The sequence below is a fragment of the Dendrobates tinctorius genome, unplaced genomic scaffold, assembly GCF_039654945.1.
Source record: "Dendrobates tinctorius isolate UK_male_01 unplaced genomic scaffold, ASM3965494v1 ptg000155l, whole genome shotgun sequence".
Lineage (NCBI taxonomy): Eukaryota > Metazoa > Chordata > Amphibia > Anura > Dendrobatidae > Dendrobates > Dendrobates tinctorius.
In genome coordinates this window covers 4,258,366-4,278,182 of record NW_027361822.1, presented here as the reverse complement: position 1 = coordinate 4,278,182, position 19,817 = coordinate 4,258,366, and the positions used below count along the sequence as shown (strand labels likewise).

Sequence of the window (19,817 nt, the reverse complement as noted above, 5' to 3'; positions counted from 1 at the left end):
TCTAGTGGAGAAGAAGGATGAAATAGTGGACAGACATTGAGGGATTCTGGTTAGTAGGGAGGTGATATCTGGTCCAGAGATGTAGATCTGTGTGTCATCAGCATAAAGATGATACTGAAAGCCATGAGATTCTATGAGCTGTCCCAGGCCAAAGGTGTAAATAGAGAACAGCAGGGGCCCTAGGACTGAACCTTGTGGGACTCCGACAGATAGGGGGCGAGGTGAGGAGGTGGTGTGTGAGTGGGAGACGCTGAATGTCCGGTCTGTTAGGTATGATGAGATCCAGGAGAGGGCCAAGTCTGTGATGCCGAGGGATGAGAGGGTCTGTAATAATAGGGAATGGTCCACTGTGTCAAAGGCAGCCGACAGGTCCAGGAGGAGGAGGACAGAGTAGTGTCGCTTGCTCTTGGCAGTTAAGAGGTCATTGGTGACCTTAGTAAGGGCAGTTTCAGTGGAGTGGTGTGACCGGAAGCCAGATTGTAAGCGGTCGAAGAGGGAGCAAGAAGAGAGATGGGAGGACAGTTCAAGGTAGACGTGTTGTTCCAGTAGCTTGGAGGCGTATGGGAGAAGTGATATAGGGCGATAGCTAGATACAGAGGATGGGTCAAGAGAGGGCTTTTTGAGGATAGGTGTGATGGAGGCATGTTTAAAGCTTGAGGGGAAAACACCAGTTGTTAGTGATAGGTTGAAGAGATGGGTTAGGGTTGGGATGAAGACTGTGGTGAGGTTTGGGATGAAGTGGGATGGGATCGGGTCGAGTGCACAGGTGGTGAGATGTAATCTTGAGAGTAGAGTGGAGAGTCGATCTTCTGTAATGGTGGAGAAGTTGGTTTTGAAGGTGGAGGGCTGGGAAGTCGGGAGGAAGGGCTCTGGGGGTTGTTGACCAAAACTGTCCCTGATGTTATCAATTTTCTGCTTGAAAAATGAGGCAAAGTCTTCAGCTGAGATGAGTGGGGAGGGAGGAGGTGCTGGGGGGCGGAGGAGAGAATTGAAGGTGTTGAATAACTGTTTAGGGTTGTGAGACAGGGAGGATATGAGAGATGAGAAGTAGGTTTGTTTAGCTGTGGCGAGTGTGGTCTTGAAAGTAGTGAGGGACTGTTTGAATGCGATGAAATGCTCGTTGGAGTGGGATCTTTTCCATCTGCGCTCAGCAGCCCTGGAAGCTCGCCTCAGCTCTTTGGTCAGGCTGGTGTGCCAGGGCTGTCTGTTGATTTTGCGAGTTTTGGTATGTGTAAGTGGGGCAGCGGATTCCAAAGCTACAGCTATTGTGGTGTTATATAGAGCGGCAGCGTCATCCGCATTGTGTAAGGAACTTATATCTGTAAGAGGGAGGAGGGATTCGGAGAATGAGTGTAGGTCAAGGTGTTTAAGATTCCTGCGAGGGTGTGAAAGTTTGTGGGGTGGGGATTGTAGACATGGAGTGAAGAGGGAGGAGAATGTGAGCAGGTTGTGGTCAGAGAGAGGAAGAGGTGAGTTAGAGAGGTTAGATAGGGAGCAGAGGCGGGTGAAGATGAGGTCCAGTGTGTGGCCATCTTTGTGGGTGGCTGTAGAAGACCATTGAGTGAGGCCGAAGGAGGAAGTGAGAGATAGAAGTTTAGTGGCAGCTGAGAGGGAAGTGTCGATGGGGATGTTGAAGTCGCCCACGATGATAGTAGGGATGTCCGCGGAAAGGAAATGAAATAACCAGGTGGTGAAGTGGTCAAAGAAGGTGGTGGCTGGCCCTGGGGGGCGGTAGATGACAGCCAGTTGGAGGGGGAGTAGATGCGCACAGAGTGCACCTCAAAGGAAGGGAGGGTAACATAGGGTGGCAGTGGGATTGGGGTGAAGGAGCAGGTATCTGACAGGAGAAAACCAACTCCTCCACCATGTTTGCTGCTGGGGCGGGGGGTGTGAGAAAGGTGGAAGCCGCCATACGAAAGTGCAGCAGGAGAGGCTGTGTCAGAAGGGGTGAGCCAGGTTTCGGTGATGGCGAGGAAGGAGAGTTTGGTAGTAACAAAAAGATCATGGATGTAGGAAAGCTTGTTGCAGACAGAGCGAGCGTTCCACAGAGCTCCTGTTAGTGGGACTGGGGAAGCGGGGGCTGGGTGAATGGGTATAAGGTTGGAGAGGTTACGGAAGGTTGTGATAGAGCGTGGATGGGAGGTAGAAATGACTGTGGGAATGTGGTGAGGAGGACCAGGATTTGGAGAGATATCACCAGCAGTGAGAAGGAGCAGAGAAAGTGTTAGCAGGTGGGAGCAGGAGAGAGCATGAGGGGGCTGTCTGTGTTTGCAGACAGAGGATTGTATGTTAAGGAACAGTTTTGAGGCGGAGGTGAGGTGGATGGGGAGGATTGAAGAAGAGATGAACAGTTCCTTACTAGGAGTAGGGATTAGGGGAATTAGCAGAAAGTGAAGGATTATTGGGGTGAAAGTGCAAACAAACAGAAACATTGTTTACAGTGACTGTGTCCAGTTCCCTTCAGTTCCAATTCTGGTTTTAATTCTTAAATTAATCTTCACACTTCTAGCACACACTTATAGCAATCACAATGCAGACTGAAGTCTATGCAGACTTGTGCTCTGCAATATATGTACAACTAAGTGCAGTCAGGTGTGAAGCAGAGAGGAGTGGTCTCTGCTCATCTTGGCCAGACAATTAAGAGTGGACCAGATGTATATGATCAAGCCAGAGTAAACAAGGTCATAAATAACACTGGGGTAAGCTGGGGTTAGCTGAAAGGCATACCATGTGAATGCTAGGTGCAGAGGCAAGTCTATGTGCAAAGCTGGGTGACGCACTGTGTGTCCTTCATAGACAGAGAGCAGGAGAGCTGGGTGGATGGACATACCATGTGAATGCTAGGTGCAGAGGCAAGTCTATGTGCAAAGCTGGGTGACGCACTGTGTGTCCTTCATAGACAGACAGCAGGAGAGCAGGAGAGCTGGGTGGATGGACATACCATGTGAATGCTAGGTGCAGAGGCAAGTCTATGTGCAAAGCTGGGTGACGCACTGTGTGTCCTTCATAGACAGACAGCAGGAGAGCAGGAGAGCTGGGTGGATGGACATACCATGTGAATGCTAGGTGCAGAGGCAAGTCTATGTGCAAAGCTGGGTGACGCACTGTGTGTCCTTCATAGACAGACAGCAGGAGAGCTGGGTGGATGGACATACCATGTGAATGCTAGGTGCAGAGGCAAGTCTATGTGCAAAGCTGGGTGACGCACTGTGTGTCCTTCATAGACAGACAGCAGGAGAGCAGGAGAGCTGGGTGGATGGACATACCATGTGAATGCTAGGTGCAGAGGCAAGTCTATGTGCAAAGCTGGGTGACGCACTGTGTGTCCTTCATAGACAGACAGCAGGAGAGCTGGGTGGATGGACATACCATGTGAATGCTAGGTGCAGAGGCAAGTCTATGTGCAAAGCTGGGTGACGCACTGTGTGTCCTTCATAGACAGACAGCAGGAGAGCAGGAGAGCTGGGTGGATGGACATACCTGTCGGAAGAATAGAGATGCTTGTTAGAGTGCGATGGTGGCAGGTAGCAGGGCACAGTCTGTATACATCCTTCTGGTTTTAATTCTTAAATTAATCTTCACACTTCTAGCACACACTTATAGCAATCACAATGCAGACAATCCCTCTTACAGCTTCAACGACGGGGAAATAGTTATGATTCTCTATAAATGGTAAAAGATGCCAATTTTTTTTTACAAACTAAGAAGTTTTGCATCTCTGTAATTGCTCTGACCCTGGGGAATCATGTTCGAGGCAATTTTACAGCACAATGAACTCAGAACCCAAACAGCAATGGCAACATTATTTTCACTGTTTTCCTGTATGTTGTATGATAAAATAATTATTTAAAAAAATGAAGATAAAATCAAAATGAAAAAATATCAAGCACTGACATGGGAAAACAAAATTACCACTGAAGGTAGTTACCGATTTTCCCAACTTTTGGCTTTTTTTATTTCTATTTTTCAGTAAATTATATGGTATACTGAATAGTGTCATGCAAAACAACAACTCATCCCGTAAAAAAAGAAAAAATTTCCCTCATAATGTCTATGTTGTCAGGAATATGAAAAAGTGGGCTCTTGGAGAAAGAGAAGGAAAATAATGAAAATGCAAAATTAAATATTGGCTGCGTTTGTAAGAGGTTACCTTCTGAAAAGGTTTTATTGGCCTGTATTTTTAAAATATTGTGCTGATAGAAGCTTATTTTCCACTGGCAATGCATATATATATATATATATATTATACTGTATATAATATATATTAAATATATATATAACAGATATATACACGCACATATATATATAACCCCTTTGTGTCTCTGTGCTCAGACGTCACTGAAAATGTCATTAAATATAAATAAATATTTTATATTTCACAAAAGTAACATTGACCTATAAAGTATTGAAGCGAACGACGAAAAGAGCATAAACCTAGTGGTCTACCATTACACTCTGAGTCCCTGCTTTAATAGCCATTGCTGCCATTAGTGCCTTCATCAGTTCCTAATTGAATTTTAGCACAACTTGTACAGAAATGTTATAGAAAGTATAAATATTATAATTATTAATCTATTTTCAAGGCAGTATATGTTATAATTTCCATTTTATTCTTGGCAGATGACTGTACCAGCAGATCGGGGACACTTTCAGATTTGACTGCACATGATTATACTACCACTCCGGTTCCATGTGCAGAACATGACAATATTCTGGATTTATCCCCAGCCCCTCACAGTAAAGATCTACCATCTGATCCTCTTGAAAAGTTTCTATTTTCTGATTCATCACAGACTATTATGCAAAACAAAAATAACAGACTTGATAGTGAACATCAAAGGGCTCACAGAAAAAATATGCCATATTCATGTTCAGAGTGTGGGAAATGTTTTAAACAAAAATCAAATCTATATGCACATCAGAGAAGTCACACAGGGGAGAAGCCATTTCCGTGTTCAGAATGTGGGAAATGTTTTGCAAAAAAATCAAATCTTCTTGCACATCAGAGAAGTCACACAGGGGAGAAACCTTTTTCATGTTCAGAATGTGGGAAATGTTTTGCAAAAAAATCAAATCTTCTTGCACATCAGAGAAGTCACACAGGGGAGAAGTCTTTTTCATGTTCAGAATGTGGAAAGTGTTTTACAGTGAAATCAAGTCTTGTTAAGCATCAGAAAAGACACACAGGTGAGAAGCCATATTCATGTTCAGAATGTGGGAAATGTTTTATACAGAAATACCATGTTGAAACACATCAGAGAATGCACACAGGGGATAAACTTTTTTCAAATTCCGAATGTGAGAAATGTTTTAAAAAGAAAGCACATCTTCAAAAACATCACACAGTGGAGAAGCCGTATTCATGTTCAAAATGTGGGAAATGTTTTACACAAAAATCTAGCCTTGTTGCACATGAGAGAAGTCACACAGGGGAAAAGCCGTTTTCATGTTCAGAATGTGGGAAATGTTTTACACAAAAATCAAATCTTCTTGCACATCAGAGAAGTCACACAGGGGAAAAGCCATTTTCATGTTCAGAATGTGGGAAATGTTTTACACAAAAAGCAAATCTTCTTGCACATCAGATAAGTCACACAGGGGAGAAGTCTTTTTCATGTTCAGAATGTGGAAAGTGTTTTACAGTGAAATCAAGTCTTCTTAAGCATCGGAAAAAACACACAGGTGAGAAGCCATATTCATGTTCAGAATGTGGGAAATGTTTTACCCACAAATCAAATCTTGCTGCCCATGAGAGAAATCACACTGGTGAGAAGCCATTTTCATGTTCGGAATGTGGGAAATGTTTTAAAAAGAAATCAAATCTTGTTGCACATGAGAAAAATCACACAGGGGAGAAGCCATATTCATGTTCGGAATGTGGGAAATGTTTTGCACAAAAATCAAATCTTGTTGCACATTTGAGAAGTCACACAGGGGAAAAGCCTTTTTCTTGTTTAGAATGTGGAATATGTTTTACAGTGAAATCAAGTCTTGTTAAGCATCAGAAAAGACACAGATAAGAAGCCATAATGTGGGAATTGTTTTACACAGAAATACCATACTATGAAAACTGTTGGATAAAAGTAGCGCAATAGGGTCTTATCCGAGATTAAATAGCCATTGCAAGGTAATAGCACTCACCATATGTAGCTTATGACTAGCGTTGGAGAGATTCGCTGCCGCAGATCCACGGATCCATGAGAGACCGGCCATTGAGAAAACATTATGGGAGAACGTGGTCAAATTTAGTGCTGCTGAATCACTGTAGTCCAAAGGTATTATTAAAAGTGGTCTTTATTCAACACGTTTCAGCGTTTCAAAGAACTCCGTCATCAGGAAATGTTAGGGTTGCGGATCGCACTAAATATAAAATATGAGAAAGTGCGATCGCAACCCGGGGTCCACCATGCAGAGGTGGTATACTGCTGCTAGGTAATGGCCGAGTTCTACCTGAACACTGGCTGGCAGAAGAGAACAATTATTAAATTCTAAATTAATTTTCCTTTGTGAATATACTGTATACCCTGTTCAATGTGTGTCTATCATTTGTTCAGTCATTGAACTTTGACATCTTCGATCAGGTGACCTGTTTGGCACCGAGATTTGAATTGTACTTGAACTGTCTGTTTATTTAAAGATCCCTCTGACCTGTAATGACATTCTTATGTGGTATTTCCTGATGACGGAATTCTTTGAAACACGTTGAATAAAGACCACTTTTAATATTATCTTTGGACTACAGTGATTCAGCAGTGCAGAATTTGACCACTTCTATAGAAATACCACACTGTCACATCAGATAATGCACACAGGGTAGAAACCATTTTTATATTCTGAATGTGAGAAAAGTTTTAAAAAGAAATCACATCTTGCACATAAATGAATTCAGACAAGGGAGAAGTCATATTCATGTTCAAAATTTGAAAAATGTTATACAGTGAAATCAAATCTTAAACATCAGAGATCTTACAAAGGGGACTAGCCATATTTGTGTTCAGAATGTAAAAGATGCTTTGCCAGTTTTAGTATGTGGCCAATACCAGGGAGGCTTGTATTCTCAGATGTGGGTAAATAAATATTATTGTTCCATTTACATATGCAGAATCCATTTTTGTGCTTCTCATTCAATAAATGGACCTTTCCTCAACAGACTCTCTGGGTCCAATTAAATTTACATGAGATGTATTTGTAAAACACAATAGATTCTTTTCTTTGTCCTCAAGGAAATCCCCTATATTTTCTTATTTCTCCTTCCTTATGACAGCACCGCAGAGAGAGGGATCCTCCCTTCAAGGACAAGAAACCTACAGATACAAAGGGCATTACCTCTCCTTCGCATCAGTTGATTTCCTGTCCTTGATGGGGAACCTTTCAGTTATGGAGCAGGTGAAGAAAGAAGATGGAAGAAAGGAGTTCAGGACTGGCCAGTCTGGTATAGGTGGTGGGGATGCCCCTGCTGTGGCCGGTGCGTTGTCCTGAAGCTGCCACCACTGGGACCGAGGGCTTTCAGGGAGTGCAGCCTTCACACCATGCTCCAGTGTCGGCTTCCAGGCATCCAGCACTGTGCATGCGCGGGATCGCGCCAGAGTCGCCCCCTGATGAAGCAGCCGGCGGGTCACATGACCGGATGTAACTTCGGCGCGGAAACCGGAAGGAGACAGGACACGCTGAGGCTGCCTGAGTTAAAAAGGGAGCGTGGTAAGATGTTCCCGGAAGCATAGGCGGTCCCCTGTAGGTATGGAGACACAGGATGACACATCATGGTAGCCAGCGCAGCAGCCAAGGCAGCAGTAACCAAGGAGGTTCGGCAGCATCAACCCTTATTCTGGCAGATTAGGCGTTTCAGCAGCCACTATACCCAACAGAGCAAGAGCTCCGTCATGGTGGATAAATCTCGAGAGGCCTATCAGTGGATTAAGATCTGTAATCAGATCGGAGGTCAAAAGCACCTTTAAATCCCTCTCCCAGGGGGGGTAGTATCAAGAGGCAAAAGATCAGCAGGAGTTGCCCTGAATTAGTGAATAACAGAGAGACTCAGGTTCATTGGACTCTTCTTCATCCTCAGAGGAAGAGATGGAAGGGCGCCATTGTTTCCCTTTAGAAGAAGTAGATGGTCTGGTCAAAGCTGTAAGGGGCATGATGGGAGTGATGGAGCCTCGCCAAGAAAAATCAGTGCAGGATGCCATGTTTGGGGGACACTGAAAAAAGAAACGTAGGTCTTCCCTTCTTAATGAGAATATACAATCTCTAATTAAGAAAAAATGGAATAGACCCGAAAAAAAAACTATGCCATCCCTCAAAAAGAAATATCCTTTTGATGATCTAGCTTCCATGTCCTGGGAAAAAGCCTCAGGGGTGCCTGGGAAGCGTCAGGGCAGTTTAAAACATGCTATAGCAGCAAGTTGCACAGCTAGATCTTTGATGATTTGGTCATACCAATTAGAGAAGCATCTCCGGGATAGGATACTAGAATCCATTCCCTTAATGCGTGGGGGTGCGGCTCTCCTGGCTGTCTTGTCAGCTGATTCAATTTGACTGGTGGCCAAATTCGCAGCATGCTCAAATGCAGCCCATAAAACTCTCTGGATTAAATGCTAAATTATGATCTATCCGCTGTGAAGGTGATTTGCTATTCAGGTCAACATTAGATGACTTTCTTGAGAAAGCAGGGGATAAGAAAAAGGGGTTTCCCAACCTGCCTATTCCTACATATTAGAAGTCATTTCAGGGTAAAAAAAAATTCATAGAAGACCCCCGAGAGAGCAAAACAGAAGGGAAAAAGAAAAGCAGAGAGTTCCTCTTTAGAGGTTCCTCTCAGGAGAAGAATCCCTCTCAGTGATGGTCTTTCCCAGGTGGGGGGGAACATTTTCCCTCTTTCTCCCAGCCTGGGAAAAGATTTCCAGGAATTCCTGGATACTGGGCCCAATAAAGTCAGGTGTAAAGATAGAATTTCTCATTTCCAGTCCCAAGCTTTGTGGTAACTCCTCTACGGTCCTCTCCAAGGGAACAATGGGCCTTGGAACACAAAGTGTTAAATCTAGTGGACAAAGCTGTCCTCCAGGAGACTTTCCCCCTCAGGCAAAGACAGAAGGAATCGACTGCCCATTGTTTCTGGTGAAGAAACCAGATGGATCCTTCAGGGTAATAATAAAACTGAACAAGTCTCTAAAGGCTCAGACTTTCAAAATGGAGTCCATAAAAACAACTGTCAAAATCTTGTTTCCAGATTGCTTTATGACAGTCCTGGACTGGAGGGATGCATACTATCACATTCCCATACACAAAAACTCTCAGAAGTTCCTCAAGGTAGCTGTCTTCATAGCAGTCAAAGTCAGATCTTTTTCAGTACAGAGCCCTCCCTTTCAGATTGGCAGCCGCTCGAGTATTTACCAGACTTGTGGTGGAAGCAATGGCACACCTGAAGGAGCAGCAGATCTTGATTGTCTCTTACCTGGACGTCTTCCTAGTGATAGGCAACTTGATCCAACACTGCAGAGCTCAACTGGAGAGCGATGACCTCTATAGTAATAAGTAAACTTAGGATGGTTCTGACCACCAAAAATGCAGAGTAAGAAGATCTGTGGTGGCTTTATTACTGGGATGTCCGGCCAAGATCAAATCATGATGTTCACTAAGAACTCTCAGATGGAGATTCACATGCACAAGCACAAATAGTTTACCTAAAGGATTGGTAGCAGAGGCGTCTCACTGAGCGTTAAGAACCTCTTTTTCACAATCGGAGCATATAGATGCAATAACCACCCTTTTTTGTAGTATAGGAACCAGTTGTGTAGTGACCACTGTGTCCACTAGGGGGCGCTGTATGGATGTCCCAGGAGAGTGGATGAATGGCAAGATATTGAATGACCGTTATGTATCTCAAGGTGGGTGGCCTTGAGATGGAGATTTATGTGTGTGTTAATCAGCAGTGATACTGCTGAGGTGCTGGTTCAATGTGTCAGGGACTAGTTACCTACAAAACCACCCAGGGGGTGTGTTTAATAACGCTATTGTAAAGTGTATATGTGTGTGTGAAGGACCTGTGATGAGGTCATAGACGTGACCCGGTGGGCGTGGCTACGGACCATATAAGGTGGCCAGGGTAGGTCACGTGGAGTGAATGCTGGGACCTGGTTGGTCCAGTGTGGAAGGTCCCGTCTGAGTGAGATGGGGCTGCCTTCTGACAGCAAGTGAACGCTGTGTTAATGGCTGCAGGTGCCTGGTAATTCCCTGGAGGGAATGGACGTCTGCTGCATGATGGTGAAGGAACCATGAGTGACCCTGACGTGGGTGAGATAACACTGAGGCTAGAAAGCCTGCGCATATCTAACCCGTGTGACCACAGGGATTACAGAGCTGAACTCGGTCATGGACGCTATGCTGTTATATGAAGTTTATGTTACTGCTGTGGGTTTATGATGCCTAATAAACCGCATGGACTATGATGTTGTATGGAAAACCTGTGCCGGATCTGATTTTGTGGCTGCTGAGCGAGTATCCCATACTTGAATGACAGCGCTACCTCACACAGTTCACAATTATCTCCACTCCCAGGAAAACGAGATAAGGCATCCACCTTAATGTTCTTGTTCCCCGACCTATATGTAACAAAAAATTTATACCCGGTGAAGAACATTGCCCATCTTACCTGTCAAGGCTTTAGACGTTTTGATCCGTGATTACCATAACCGGATGAACTGCCACCTCCAGAAAATAACGCCACTCTTTAAAGGCCCACTTGATTGCCAAGAGTTCCCTGTTACCAATGTCATAATTTCTCTCTGCAGATGACAGTTTTTTAGAAAACTGTGTCATGATCCCAGTGCAGGTTTTTGAGCTGCACGTCAGGGGTTAATGTCTGGAGCTCAGTGCAGGTTTTGACCTGCACACTTGGGGTTAATGATTGTGTCCTCTCTTTGGTTCTGGGAGAGCTTCTTAAACCCCTGGGAAGCTCCAATCCCTGTCAGTTATACTTTTGCCTTTGGCCGAGTGTGGTGACCTCTGTGTGCCTGTGCCTGTTCGTTGTTATAGCTTGTTAATATGGTTCTGACCCAGTTCTGTTCCCCGTTGTGAGTTTGCCTGTTGATTCTGTACTACGCTACCCTCTCTGTGTATGACTCGTTGCCTGTGATCTGACTACTCTCTGCTCGCCCCTCTTGTACCTTGCAGCTATCTCTGTGTATGACTCATTGGCTACGTCCTGACTATCCTCCCTGTCTATGCCCCTTGGTAACTGTCTCGCAGTTACCCTGCTAGGAGTTATCTTGCAGCTCCTAGCTCTCTGGAGTTTAGGCCACACCCCCAACAGTCACGTCCTTCAGGTCCTGCTGTTCTGAAGTACGCACCTACTCGGCTGCTGCCCGATCCACAGGTATCGTTGAGCACAGTTCGCTTTACTCAGGACACGCGCACTGGCTCAGTAAGCAAGTTCAGTGTGGTGTTCCTGACACTATGCACATGGATGCCACTTACCAGGTGATGCACCCTGAGACAATACAGCCCCCACTTCAGATGCATCAACTTTTACAATAAAAAACTGAGTGACTTCAGGCTGTATGAGAATTGGTGCAGATGAAAAACACTCCATCAAGGTATCGAATGCCTCCCTGACCGGAATGGACCACTTGGAAAAGTCTGTTCCTTTCCTGGTCATATCAGTCAGATTTTTGGCCCCTAACAAAAAGCTTTTGCGGAACACAGTAGAATTTGACAAAACCCAAAAACCTTTTGTAATGCCATCAAATTCTCAGGATGATCCCCATCTAGCACCGCTCGGATTTCCGCCGGATCCATGTGAAAACTGGTGGACGATAACACATATCCTGGAAAAGGGATCTTCTCAACCGAGCACATACATTTCTCTGGTTTGACAAATAATTTATTGTCTCTGATTATCTGTAAGACATGCCTGACATGTACCTGATGTGACTCAAGATCAGGTGAATAAATTAAAATGTCATCAAGATAAATTATAACAAATCTACCAGGTAACTAAAGATATAATTTACAAAGTTCTGAAAGACGGCGGGAGCATTCGTCAACCCAAATGGCATCATAAGGTTCTCATAGTGTCCTTCAGATGTATTAAAAGCTGCAGTGTTTTCCACTCATCCCCATCTTATTACGGACACAACTTACCTATTGGAGATGTTTAGACATAGGTATCAGCTGCACAGATGAATGGTCTGAGAGCATGCACGGTCTCACCGAGTACTCAGAGATTTGGCACTCTGGAATAAAGTCATGTGTACACTCAGCACTTGAGACTATGAATAGTTTCCAAGGGGGCAATGTAGATCATGTGCAGTGAGAAGTCCTGAAGTTTCCTGATCAAGGCAGGATGAGATGAACCATACAACAGATATTGCGGGCTAACAGGAACATCCATCAGAGGTTCTAGGCTGCTGGAAATTAGCTAACTACCTGTACCACTCCCTTTTAGCCAGTCCTCATAATAGTTAGAAGGCATACTTCTTCCTCTTGCACACCCCATGATAAAGCAGGGCAAAGCATGCATTGGGAATGGATGCAGGAAAATTTCTAGACCAGGTTCAATTCCAATGCTTGTTGTGTATCACTGCCTTCATTCTACTATGTTGTCACTTAGTGTTTAGCAATGTACTGCTTAGGGCTGCCAGCAGGAATTTCAGGGCCCTGTACTGGCAACATTTTCAGGCCCTCTTGAGACTCTGCCCAGGCTCCACCCCAGCCCCGCTTCCACCCCTCAAACCTTCCATAGTTCCACCACCCACTGTAAGTAAAACTCCATTTCTGCACCACGTCCTCACCAATCACATATTAACAGTTCCCATCAAACACTAGATCACATACATAGCCAGCAGCTTTTGTTTTGCCCAAAAGATTCTCTAAGTCGACAAGGTTTACTCTTCTGGCAGGGCATTCCTCTACTCTAACCTATTAAACAATTGTTAAAATATCCAATACTCTTTTTCGGTAATATATATATATATATATATATATATATATATATATATATATTTTCTTTAAGGGAATGTGTCACATACATTTTTTAAATTTACTATTACCACATACAGGGACAAATACCATCATACCATGGCCCGACCACATATTACCACCAAATCAGTTCACTGTTTGGGTCATTCTCCGTTTTGGACAGTGCTGGTTATACAGCCTAACTGCAGCAGGAAGGAAGGACTTTCGATAGCGCTCCCTCTCACATTTAGGATGAAGTAGCCGGTCACTGACAGTACTGCACATCTTTGTCACGGTCTCATGCATGGGATGGGAATCATTCTGCACCATGTAGCTCACCTTGGCCAGTATCCTCCTGTCACCTACTTCCTGAACTGGATCAAGGGGGCATCCCAGGACAGAGCTGGCCCTTCTAATCAGTTTGTCCAGCCTTTTCCTGTCCCTGGTTGATATGCCACTACCCCAGCACGCCACACCAAAGAAGATGACTGATGCCACAACAGAGTTGAAGAAGGATGCAAGGAGTGCCCCCCTAACTCCGAAGGCTCTCAGCCTTCTGAGCAGATAAAGCCTACTGTGGCCCTTCCTGTACACTGCATCCAAGTGATGGGCCCAGTCAAGCTTATTATTGAGGATCACACCAAGGTACTTATAGGTGTCGACTATCTCATAGTATACAGTGTATAGTGTAAGCATACAGGTAATACAGGGACCACCAGTGACATTATACACAGGAGTTCTGTACATAGTATGCAGTGTATAGTGTCCATGTACAGGTAATACAGGAATCACCAGTGACATTATACACAGGAGCTCTGTATATAATGTATAGTGTACAGGTAATACAGAGATTAAAAGTGACTTTATACACAGGAGCTCTGTATATAATGCCAGTGACAGGTAATACATAGACTACAGGTGACTTTATACACAGGAGCTCTGTATACAGTGTAGAGGTTTGTACTCAGCTGCTCTTGAGGTAGGCACAGGAGGCAGTATTCATGCAAAGTCCAGGCAAGTTTGCTTAACTTCATAAACCTCTCCAGCAGGCAAAAGAAAACAGCCTTGGCAGGCACAAAGTGAAAACAAATAGTCCATATGGTATTGCGGATTCTCCTGCTCAGGTCAGTGCCTTTAGCAACACACACTGAAGGTGAACACAAACTGCAAGTAAATAGTCCATATAGCCCTGCGGGTCTGCCCGCTAAGGTCAATGCCTTTAGCAACACATACTGGAGGTCTCCACAACTCCAGCCACAGGCAATAAATGAGAGACTCGGCCTCCATTTTATCTGCCAAACCACGCCCCTGGGGTTGGGATATGTGAGCGGTGATTCCCACCCATCTCTTATCACCACTCGTAAAACCCAACGCTGGAACGGCCAAATAACTTTCTCAGCACTAAGGGCCCCGTTACACGCTTCAATGTCCCAGCGATCCCACCAACGATCCGACGTGGATGGGATTGCTGGGACATACAGTAGTTAGCTGATCGCTGGTGAGTTGTCACATAGGCAGACTCACCAGCGATCAGGACCAGCGAGCACGCTGGTATCCAGGGTAAACAGTGGGTAACTAAGAGCCGCGCGGCTTAGATACCTGCTGTTTACCCTGGATACCAGCACCCAGCGTCTGCTGTATGGCGCTGGGAGCTCAATGATTGTTGGTCTCTTGCTGTCACACGCAGCGATGTGTGCTGCCCAGTGGGAGACCAACGATAGATTTATGGCCCAGACCATTAGGCAACGATTAACGATCAGCCAACTGATCATTGATCATTGCTACGTGTCACACGCAACGATGTCATTTCGACATTGCTGCAACGTCACCAAACTGGTGACGTTGCAACGATATTGTTCACAATATCGTTTCGTGTAATGGGGCCTTATACTGTATGTGCTGCATGCTTCCGAGCTCACATCACCGCAGCTAATAGCTGTGATGACACATATCTCCCCCCAAGGACTCATCTGGCTGCCATCCTACAATAGTACTAGTGTACAGGTTATGCAGTGATTACCAGTGACATTAAACACAGGAGCTCTGTATACTGTGTCAGTGTACAGGTAATACAGGGATCACCAGTGACATTATACACAGGAGCTCTGTATATAGAGTCAGTGTACAGGTAATACAGGGATCACCAGTGACATTATATACAGGAGCTCTGTATATAGTGTCAGTGAACAGTTAATACAGGGATCACCAGTGACATTATATACAGGAGCTCAGTATATAGTGTCAGTGTACAGTTAATACAGGGATCACCAGTGACATTATACACAGGACCTCTGTATATAGTGTCAGTGTACAGGTAATACAGTGATTACTGGTGACTTTATACACAGAAGCTCTTTATATAGTGTCAGTGTACACAGGTACTACAGGGATTACAGGTGACTTTATACACAGGAGCACCAATAGATATTAAACTACCCATTACTAAATGTATTAAAATATGAATATTTATTAAATGCAGTAATTTAGACAAATACAATTAAAATTAAAAGGGGATAAATTTGTACAAAGAATAAAGTGGTAATTAGTCACATGTATAATCAATTTAATATAAATTTATAGTCCTGGCAAAATATCAAATTTCTTAGTATGCCAGGAAAAGACACCATATCGAGCTCATATACAGCTCTGGCAAAAATTAAGAGACCACTTTTCAAATGTTCAGTTTGTCTGATTTTTCTCTTTGTAGGTATATGTTGGAGTAAAATGTAAATTGTTCTTTTAGTCTACAAACTTCTGACAACATGCCTCTGATTTTCCAAGCAATAAATTTTGTATTTTTTGCTGACAAAGAAAAATGGTCAAAATTAAAAAAAAAACTAGTGCTTTCAGTCCTCAAATAATGCAAAGAAAACAAGTTCATAATCATTTAGAAACAACAATACTAATGTTTTAACTCAGGAAGAGTTCAGAAATCAATATTTTGTGAAATAACCATTATTTTTAATCACAGCTTTCCTGCGTCTTGGCATGCTTTCCACCAGTCTTTCACACTGCTTTTGGGTGACCTTATGCCACTCCTGGTTCAAAAATGTAAGTAGTTCATCTTTGCTTGTTGGCTTGTGACTATCCATCTTCCTCTTGATTACATTCCTGAGGTTTTCAATGGGGTTCAGGTCTGGAGAATGGGCTGCCCATGACAGGGATTTGATGTGGTGGTTAGAGTTGAGCGAAACGGGTCGGTCAAGTTCATAAGTCGCCGACTTTCGCTGAAGTCGGGTTTCATGAAACAAAAACCGACCATAGCGTGAGGTCGGCCATGAAGTCAGCGACCAGAGCGCCAAAGTCATGCTTCAAATGATGCTTCCAGCGCCCTTTTTCAGCCAATGATGGAGGACGCACACTGTGGGCAACGCGATGACATGGGCAGCGGTCACCACCATCTTTGAGAAGGGCATGCAAGTGATTGGCTTGCTTTGTGTGGCGTCATAGGGGCTATAAAAGGGTGTGCACGCCAACCGCCATCTTACTTCTGCCAATCTTAGCATAGGGAGGGAGAGGTTGCTGCTGCTGATTCTGAATAAGGGAAGAAGAACAAAAAAAAACTGCTTCTGCTGGTAGCGATTTTCACTGTACAACACAACAGTTTGTGTGCAATGACAGGGGAGGCTATATTTTTGTGCATCAGCTCTGTTGGTTATTAGGCTGCCTTATAAGGCTCCCTGATAGCTGCATTGCTGTTTGCACACTGCTGTGTAAACTGCTTTTTTTTAAAGCAAAAATACTTTTCTTCCTCTTTTCTGCACAGTTACCAAGCGTTCATTTTTCCACACTTTTGTGTGCAGCAGTCCTGCTTATTAGGCTGCCTGCTGCCATACTTGGACTGAGAGCATCATTGTCAGCCTCCTAAAATCTTTAGGGAGATTCAAATTCTCCCCAATACTATATACACCTTGTACCTTGTCATACACCAGCCTATTTCAGCCTGTTAAATTGAGGTGTAATCTATAGTGGGCCTGAGATAATAGTTCAGCCTCCTAAAATCTCTAGGGAGATTCAGATTCTCCCCAATACTATATACACCTTCTATCTTGTCATACACCTGCCTATTTCAGCCTGTTAAATTGAGGTGTACTCTATAGTGGGCCTGAGATAATAGTTCAGCCTCCTAAAATCTCTAGGGAGATTTAAATTCTCCCCAATACTATATACACCTTGTACTTTGTCATACACCAGCCAATTTCAGCCTGTTAAATTGAGGTGTAATCTATAGTGGGCCTGAGATAATTGTTCAGCCTCCTAAAATCTCTAGGGAGATTCAAATTCTCCCCAATACTATATACACCTTGTACCTTGTTTTACAGTACCATATAGCTGGTGGTATTTTGGGTACATTTTCCCAAAAATGAGGAAGCATGGTGGAAGAGGCCATGGAAGTGGGCGGGGGTTGCCAGCTGGTACTGATGGTGGTGGTGGTGCATCTGCTGGTAGTGGCAAAAGCACAATAGCACCTAAGGCAGGAGATGTTGAGCCTGCATCATTGTCTGGCTCCACAAGGCCTCGAAGGCTCCCTTTTCTGGGAGTAGGTAAACTGCTTTTAAAGCCGGAGCTTCAGGAACAAGTTTTGGCTTACATTGCTGACACAGCCTCCAGCTCCATCACCTCCTCTTCTGAAGTTTCAAAAAATAAAAGCACTGAGTCGTCAGTGGAGGCTCCTGGTCAGGAACAACACCTTTCCTTGTGCCCTTCACCCCTACCAAAAGTGAAGGATGCGGCAGGCCACACTACAGATTACTCCATGGAGCTCTTTTCACATACCATGCCTGGGTTATCAAGTTAAATCGTGAATTCCCCAGTACAAGATGAATCTGACATGGAGTGCACTGATGCACAGTCACTGCTAGATTTGTCTGCTGGTAGATTCACTCAGAGCACTACATTGTCCTCGCAGTGTACTGAGCCCGAATCTGACCCTGATGAAATTCAAGTGCCCCTTCCCGCATACTATACCACCTTACACGGTGACACAGAGGAAGGTGCAGCTGAAATTGAAGAGGAGGTGATGGATGACCCAGTTGTTGACCCGGATTGGCATTCATTGGGGGAAGAGGGTGCCGCTGGCAATGGCTCAGAAGAGAAGGATCTGCAGCAGGCATCGACATCGCAGCAGCGGTTATCTGGCAGGCTCGTAGCTGTCCAAAAACGTGGTAAAAAAACAAAAAGAGTTGCAGGACAGCCTGCCCAGACGGTCAAATTAGCACAGCGTGCAAGCCCTGAAAATTTATACCATAGTAGGAAGAGTGCAGTGTGGCACTTTTTTGACCAAAATCCTATTGATGAGGCAAAGTTTATCTGTAAGAAGTGCGGAAGGACCTTTAGTCGAGGGAAAAATCTCTGAAATTTGAATACCAGTTGCATGCTTAGACATTTAATCACCATGCACTTGCAAGCGTGGACTGACTACAAAACCTCAGGTAGCACATGTGCACCTGCTCCAACAGAAGGTAGCCAGCAACGCTCCATCACTTCCCTCACTGTAAGCCGACCGGTAAGCACACCACCAGCAAGAAATCTTGAGGTGTCGTCGCAAGGCCAAAGCAGTCAGGGAATCACAATGTTTTTGCAACGAAAGACTGAATCTAGGCCATCACCAACCAGCACCACCACCATCACCAATCCCCTCTCAGTCCATCAGGTCCACCACTAGTTCCCCCATATGCAGCTCTCAAGTCCTGCTCACCCTAGCAGACACTCTGAGTAGGACAAGAAAGTACTCATCCTCTCATCCGCGTACACTGGCTTTGAATGCCTACATTGCCAAACTGATCTCATTAGAGATGATGCCCTTCCGTTTGGTTGAATGCGCAGCATTCCGTGAGCTCATGGCCTACGCTGTCCCACGCTATGACCTACCCAATCGGCACTTCTTTTCTAGAAAAGCCATCCCTGCCCTCCACCTGCATGTGAAAGACCGCATTGTCCATGCACTCAAACAATCAGTGAGTGGAAAGGTGCACCTCACAACAGATGCATGGGCCAGTAGGCATGGCCAGGGCCGTTACGTGTCCATCACTGCACACTGGGTTAATGTGGTGGATGCAGGCTCCACAGGGGACAGCGGCGGTGGAGCAGTGCTGCCTAGCTCACGGTATAGGAAACAGTTGGCTGTAGGCATTCGACCCTCCTCTTCCTCCTCCAGAAGCGAAAGGTTGTTGGCAGAGCGCAGCCGCACGAGCACTCCATCCGCAGCTGCCAGTGTTGCACACGAGGTGTCCCACTATCGAACAGCTAGTGGTAAGCGTCAGCAGGCTGTTTTAAAGATGATGTCTTTGGGCGACAACAGACGCACCGTGGAGGTACTAGCTGACTACTTGCAGCGACAAACTGAGTCATGGCTGGGCAGTCTACATCTTGAGCCAGGCAAGGTAGTCAGTGATAACGGCCGTAATTCTGTGGCTGCCATAGCCCTTGCAAAACTCAGACACATACCTTGCCTGGCTCACACCTTGAACACCTGGTGCAGTGCTTCCTAAATAATTATCCGGAGTTAACAGCCCTGCTCCATAAGGTGCGAAGACTGTGCTCGCACATCCGTTGCTCGCCCGTAGACTCCAGTCATATGCAGAGGCTGCAGCGATTGCTCAACCTCCCCAAGCACTGCCTAATCATAGACGATGCAACAAGGTGGAACTCCACCATGCACATCGTTGAGAGGCTGTGCGAACAGAAGCAGGCTGTAATGCATTTGTGGGAGGATACATGGGGAGGCAGTTTGAGGGCAGACATGGAGTTGTTGGGTGTGCAGTAGTCAAAGCTGAAAGACCTCTGTAAAGTCCTTCAGTGTTTTGAGGAATGCACATGGCTGGTAAGCGCAGACAACGCCATCATAAGCATGAGCATCCCAC

The 19,817-nt window shown here is 44.9% G+C and overlaps 1 protein-coding gene across 1 annotated transcript in view; it reads left to right on the top strand.

Moving 5' to 3' along the window:
- LOC141051168 (uncharacterized) overlaps positions 1 to 19,817 on the top strand; it is a 255,536-nt gene that overhangs the window by 146,011 nt on the left and 89,708 nt on the right. The window contains 2 exon segments of the mRNA XM_073548033.1: positions 4,621 to 6,018; positions 7,265 to 7,427. Of these exon segments, the coding sequence (XP_073404134.1) occupies positions 4,621 to 6,018; positions 7,265 to 7,427 (1,561 nt within the window).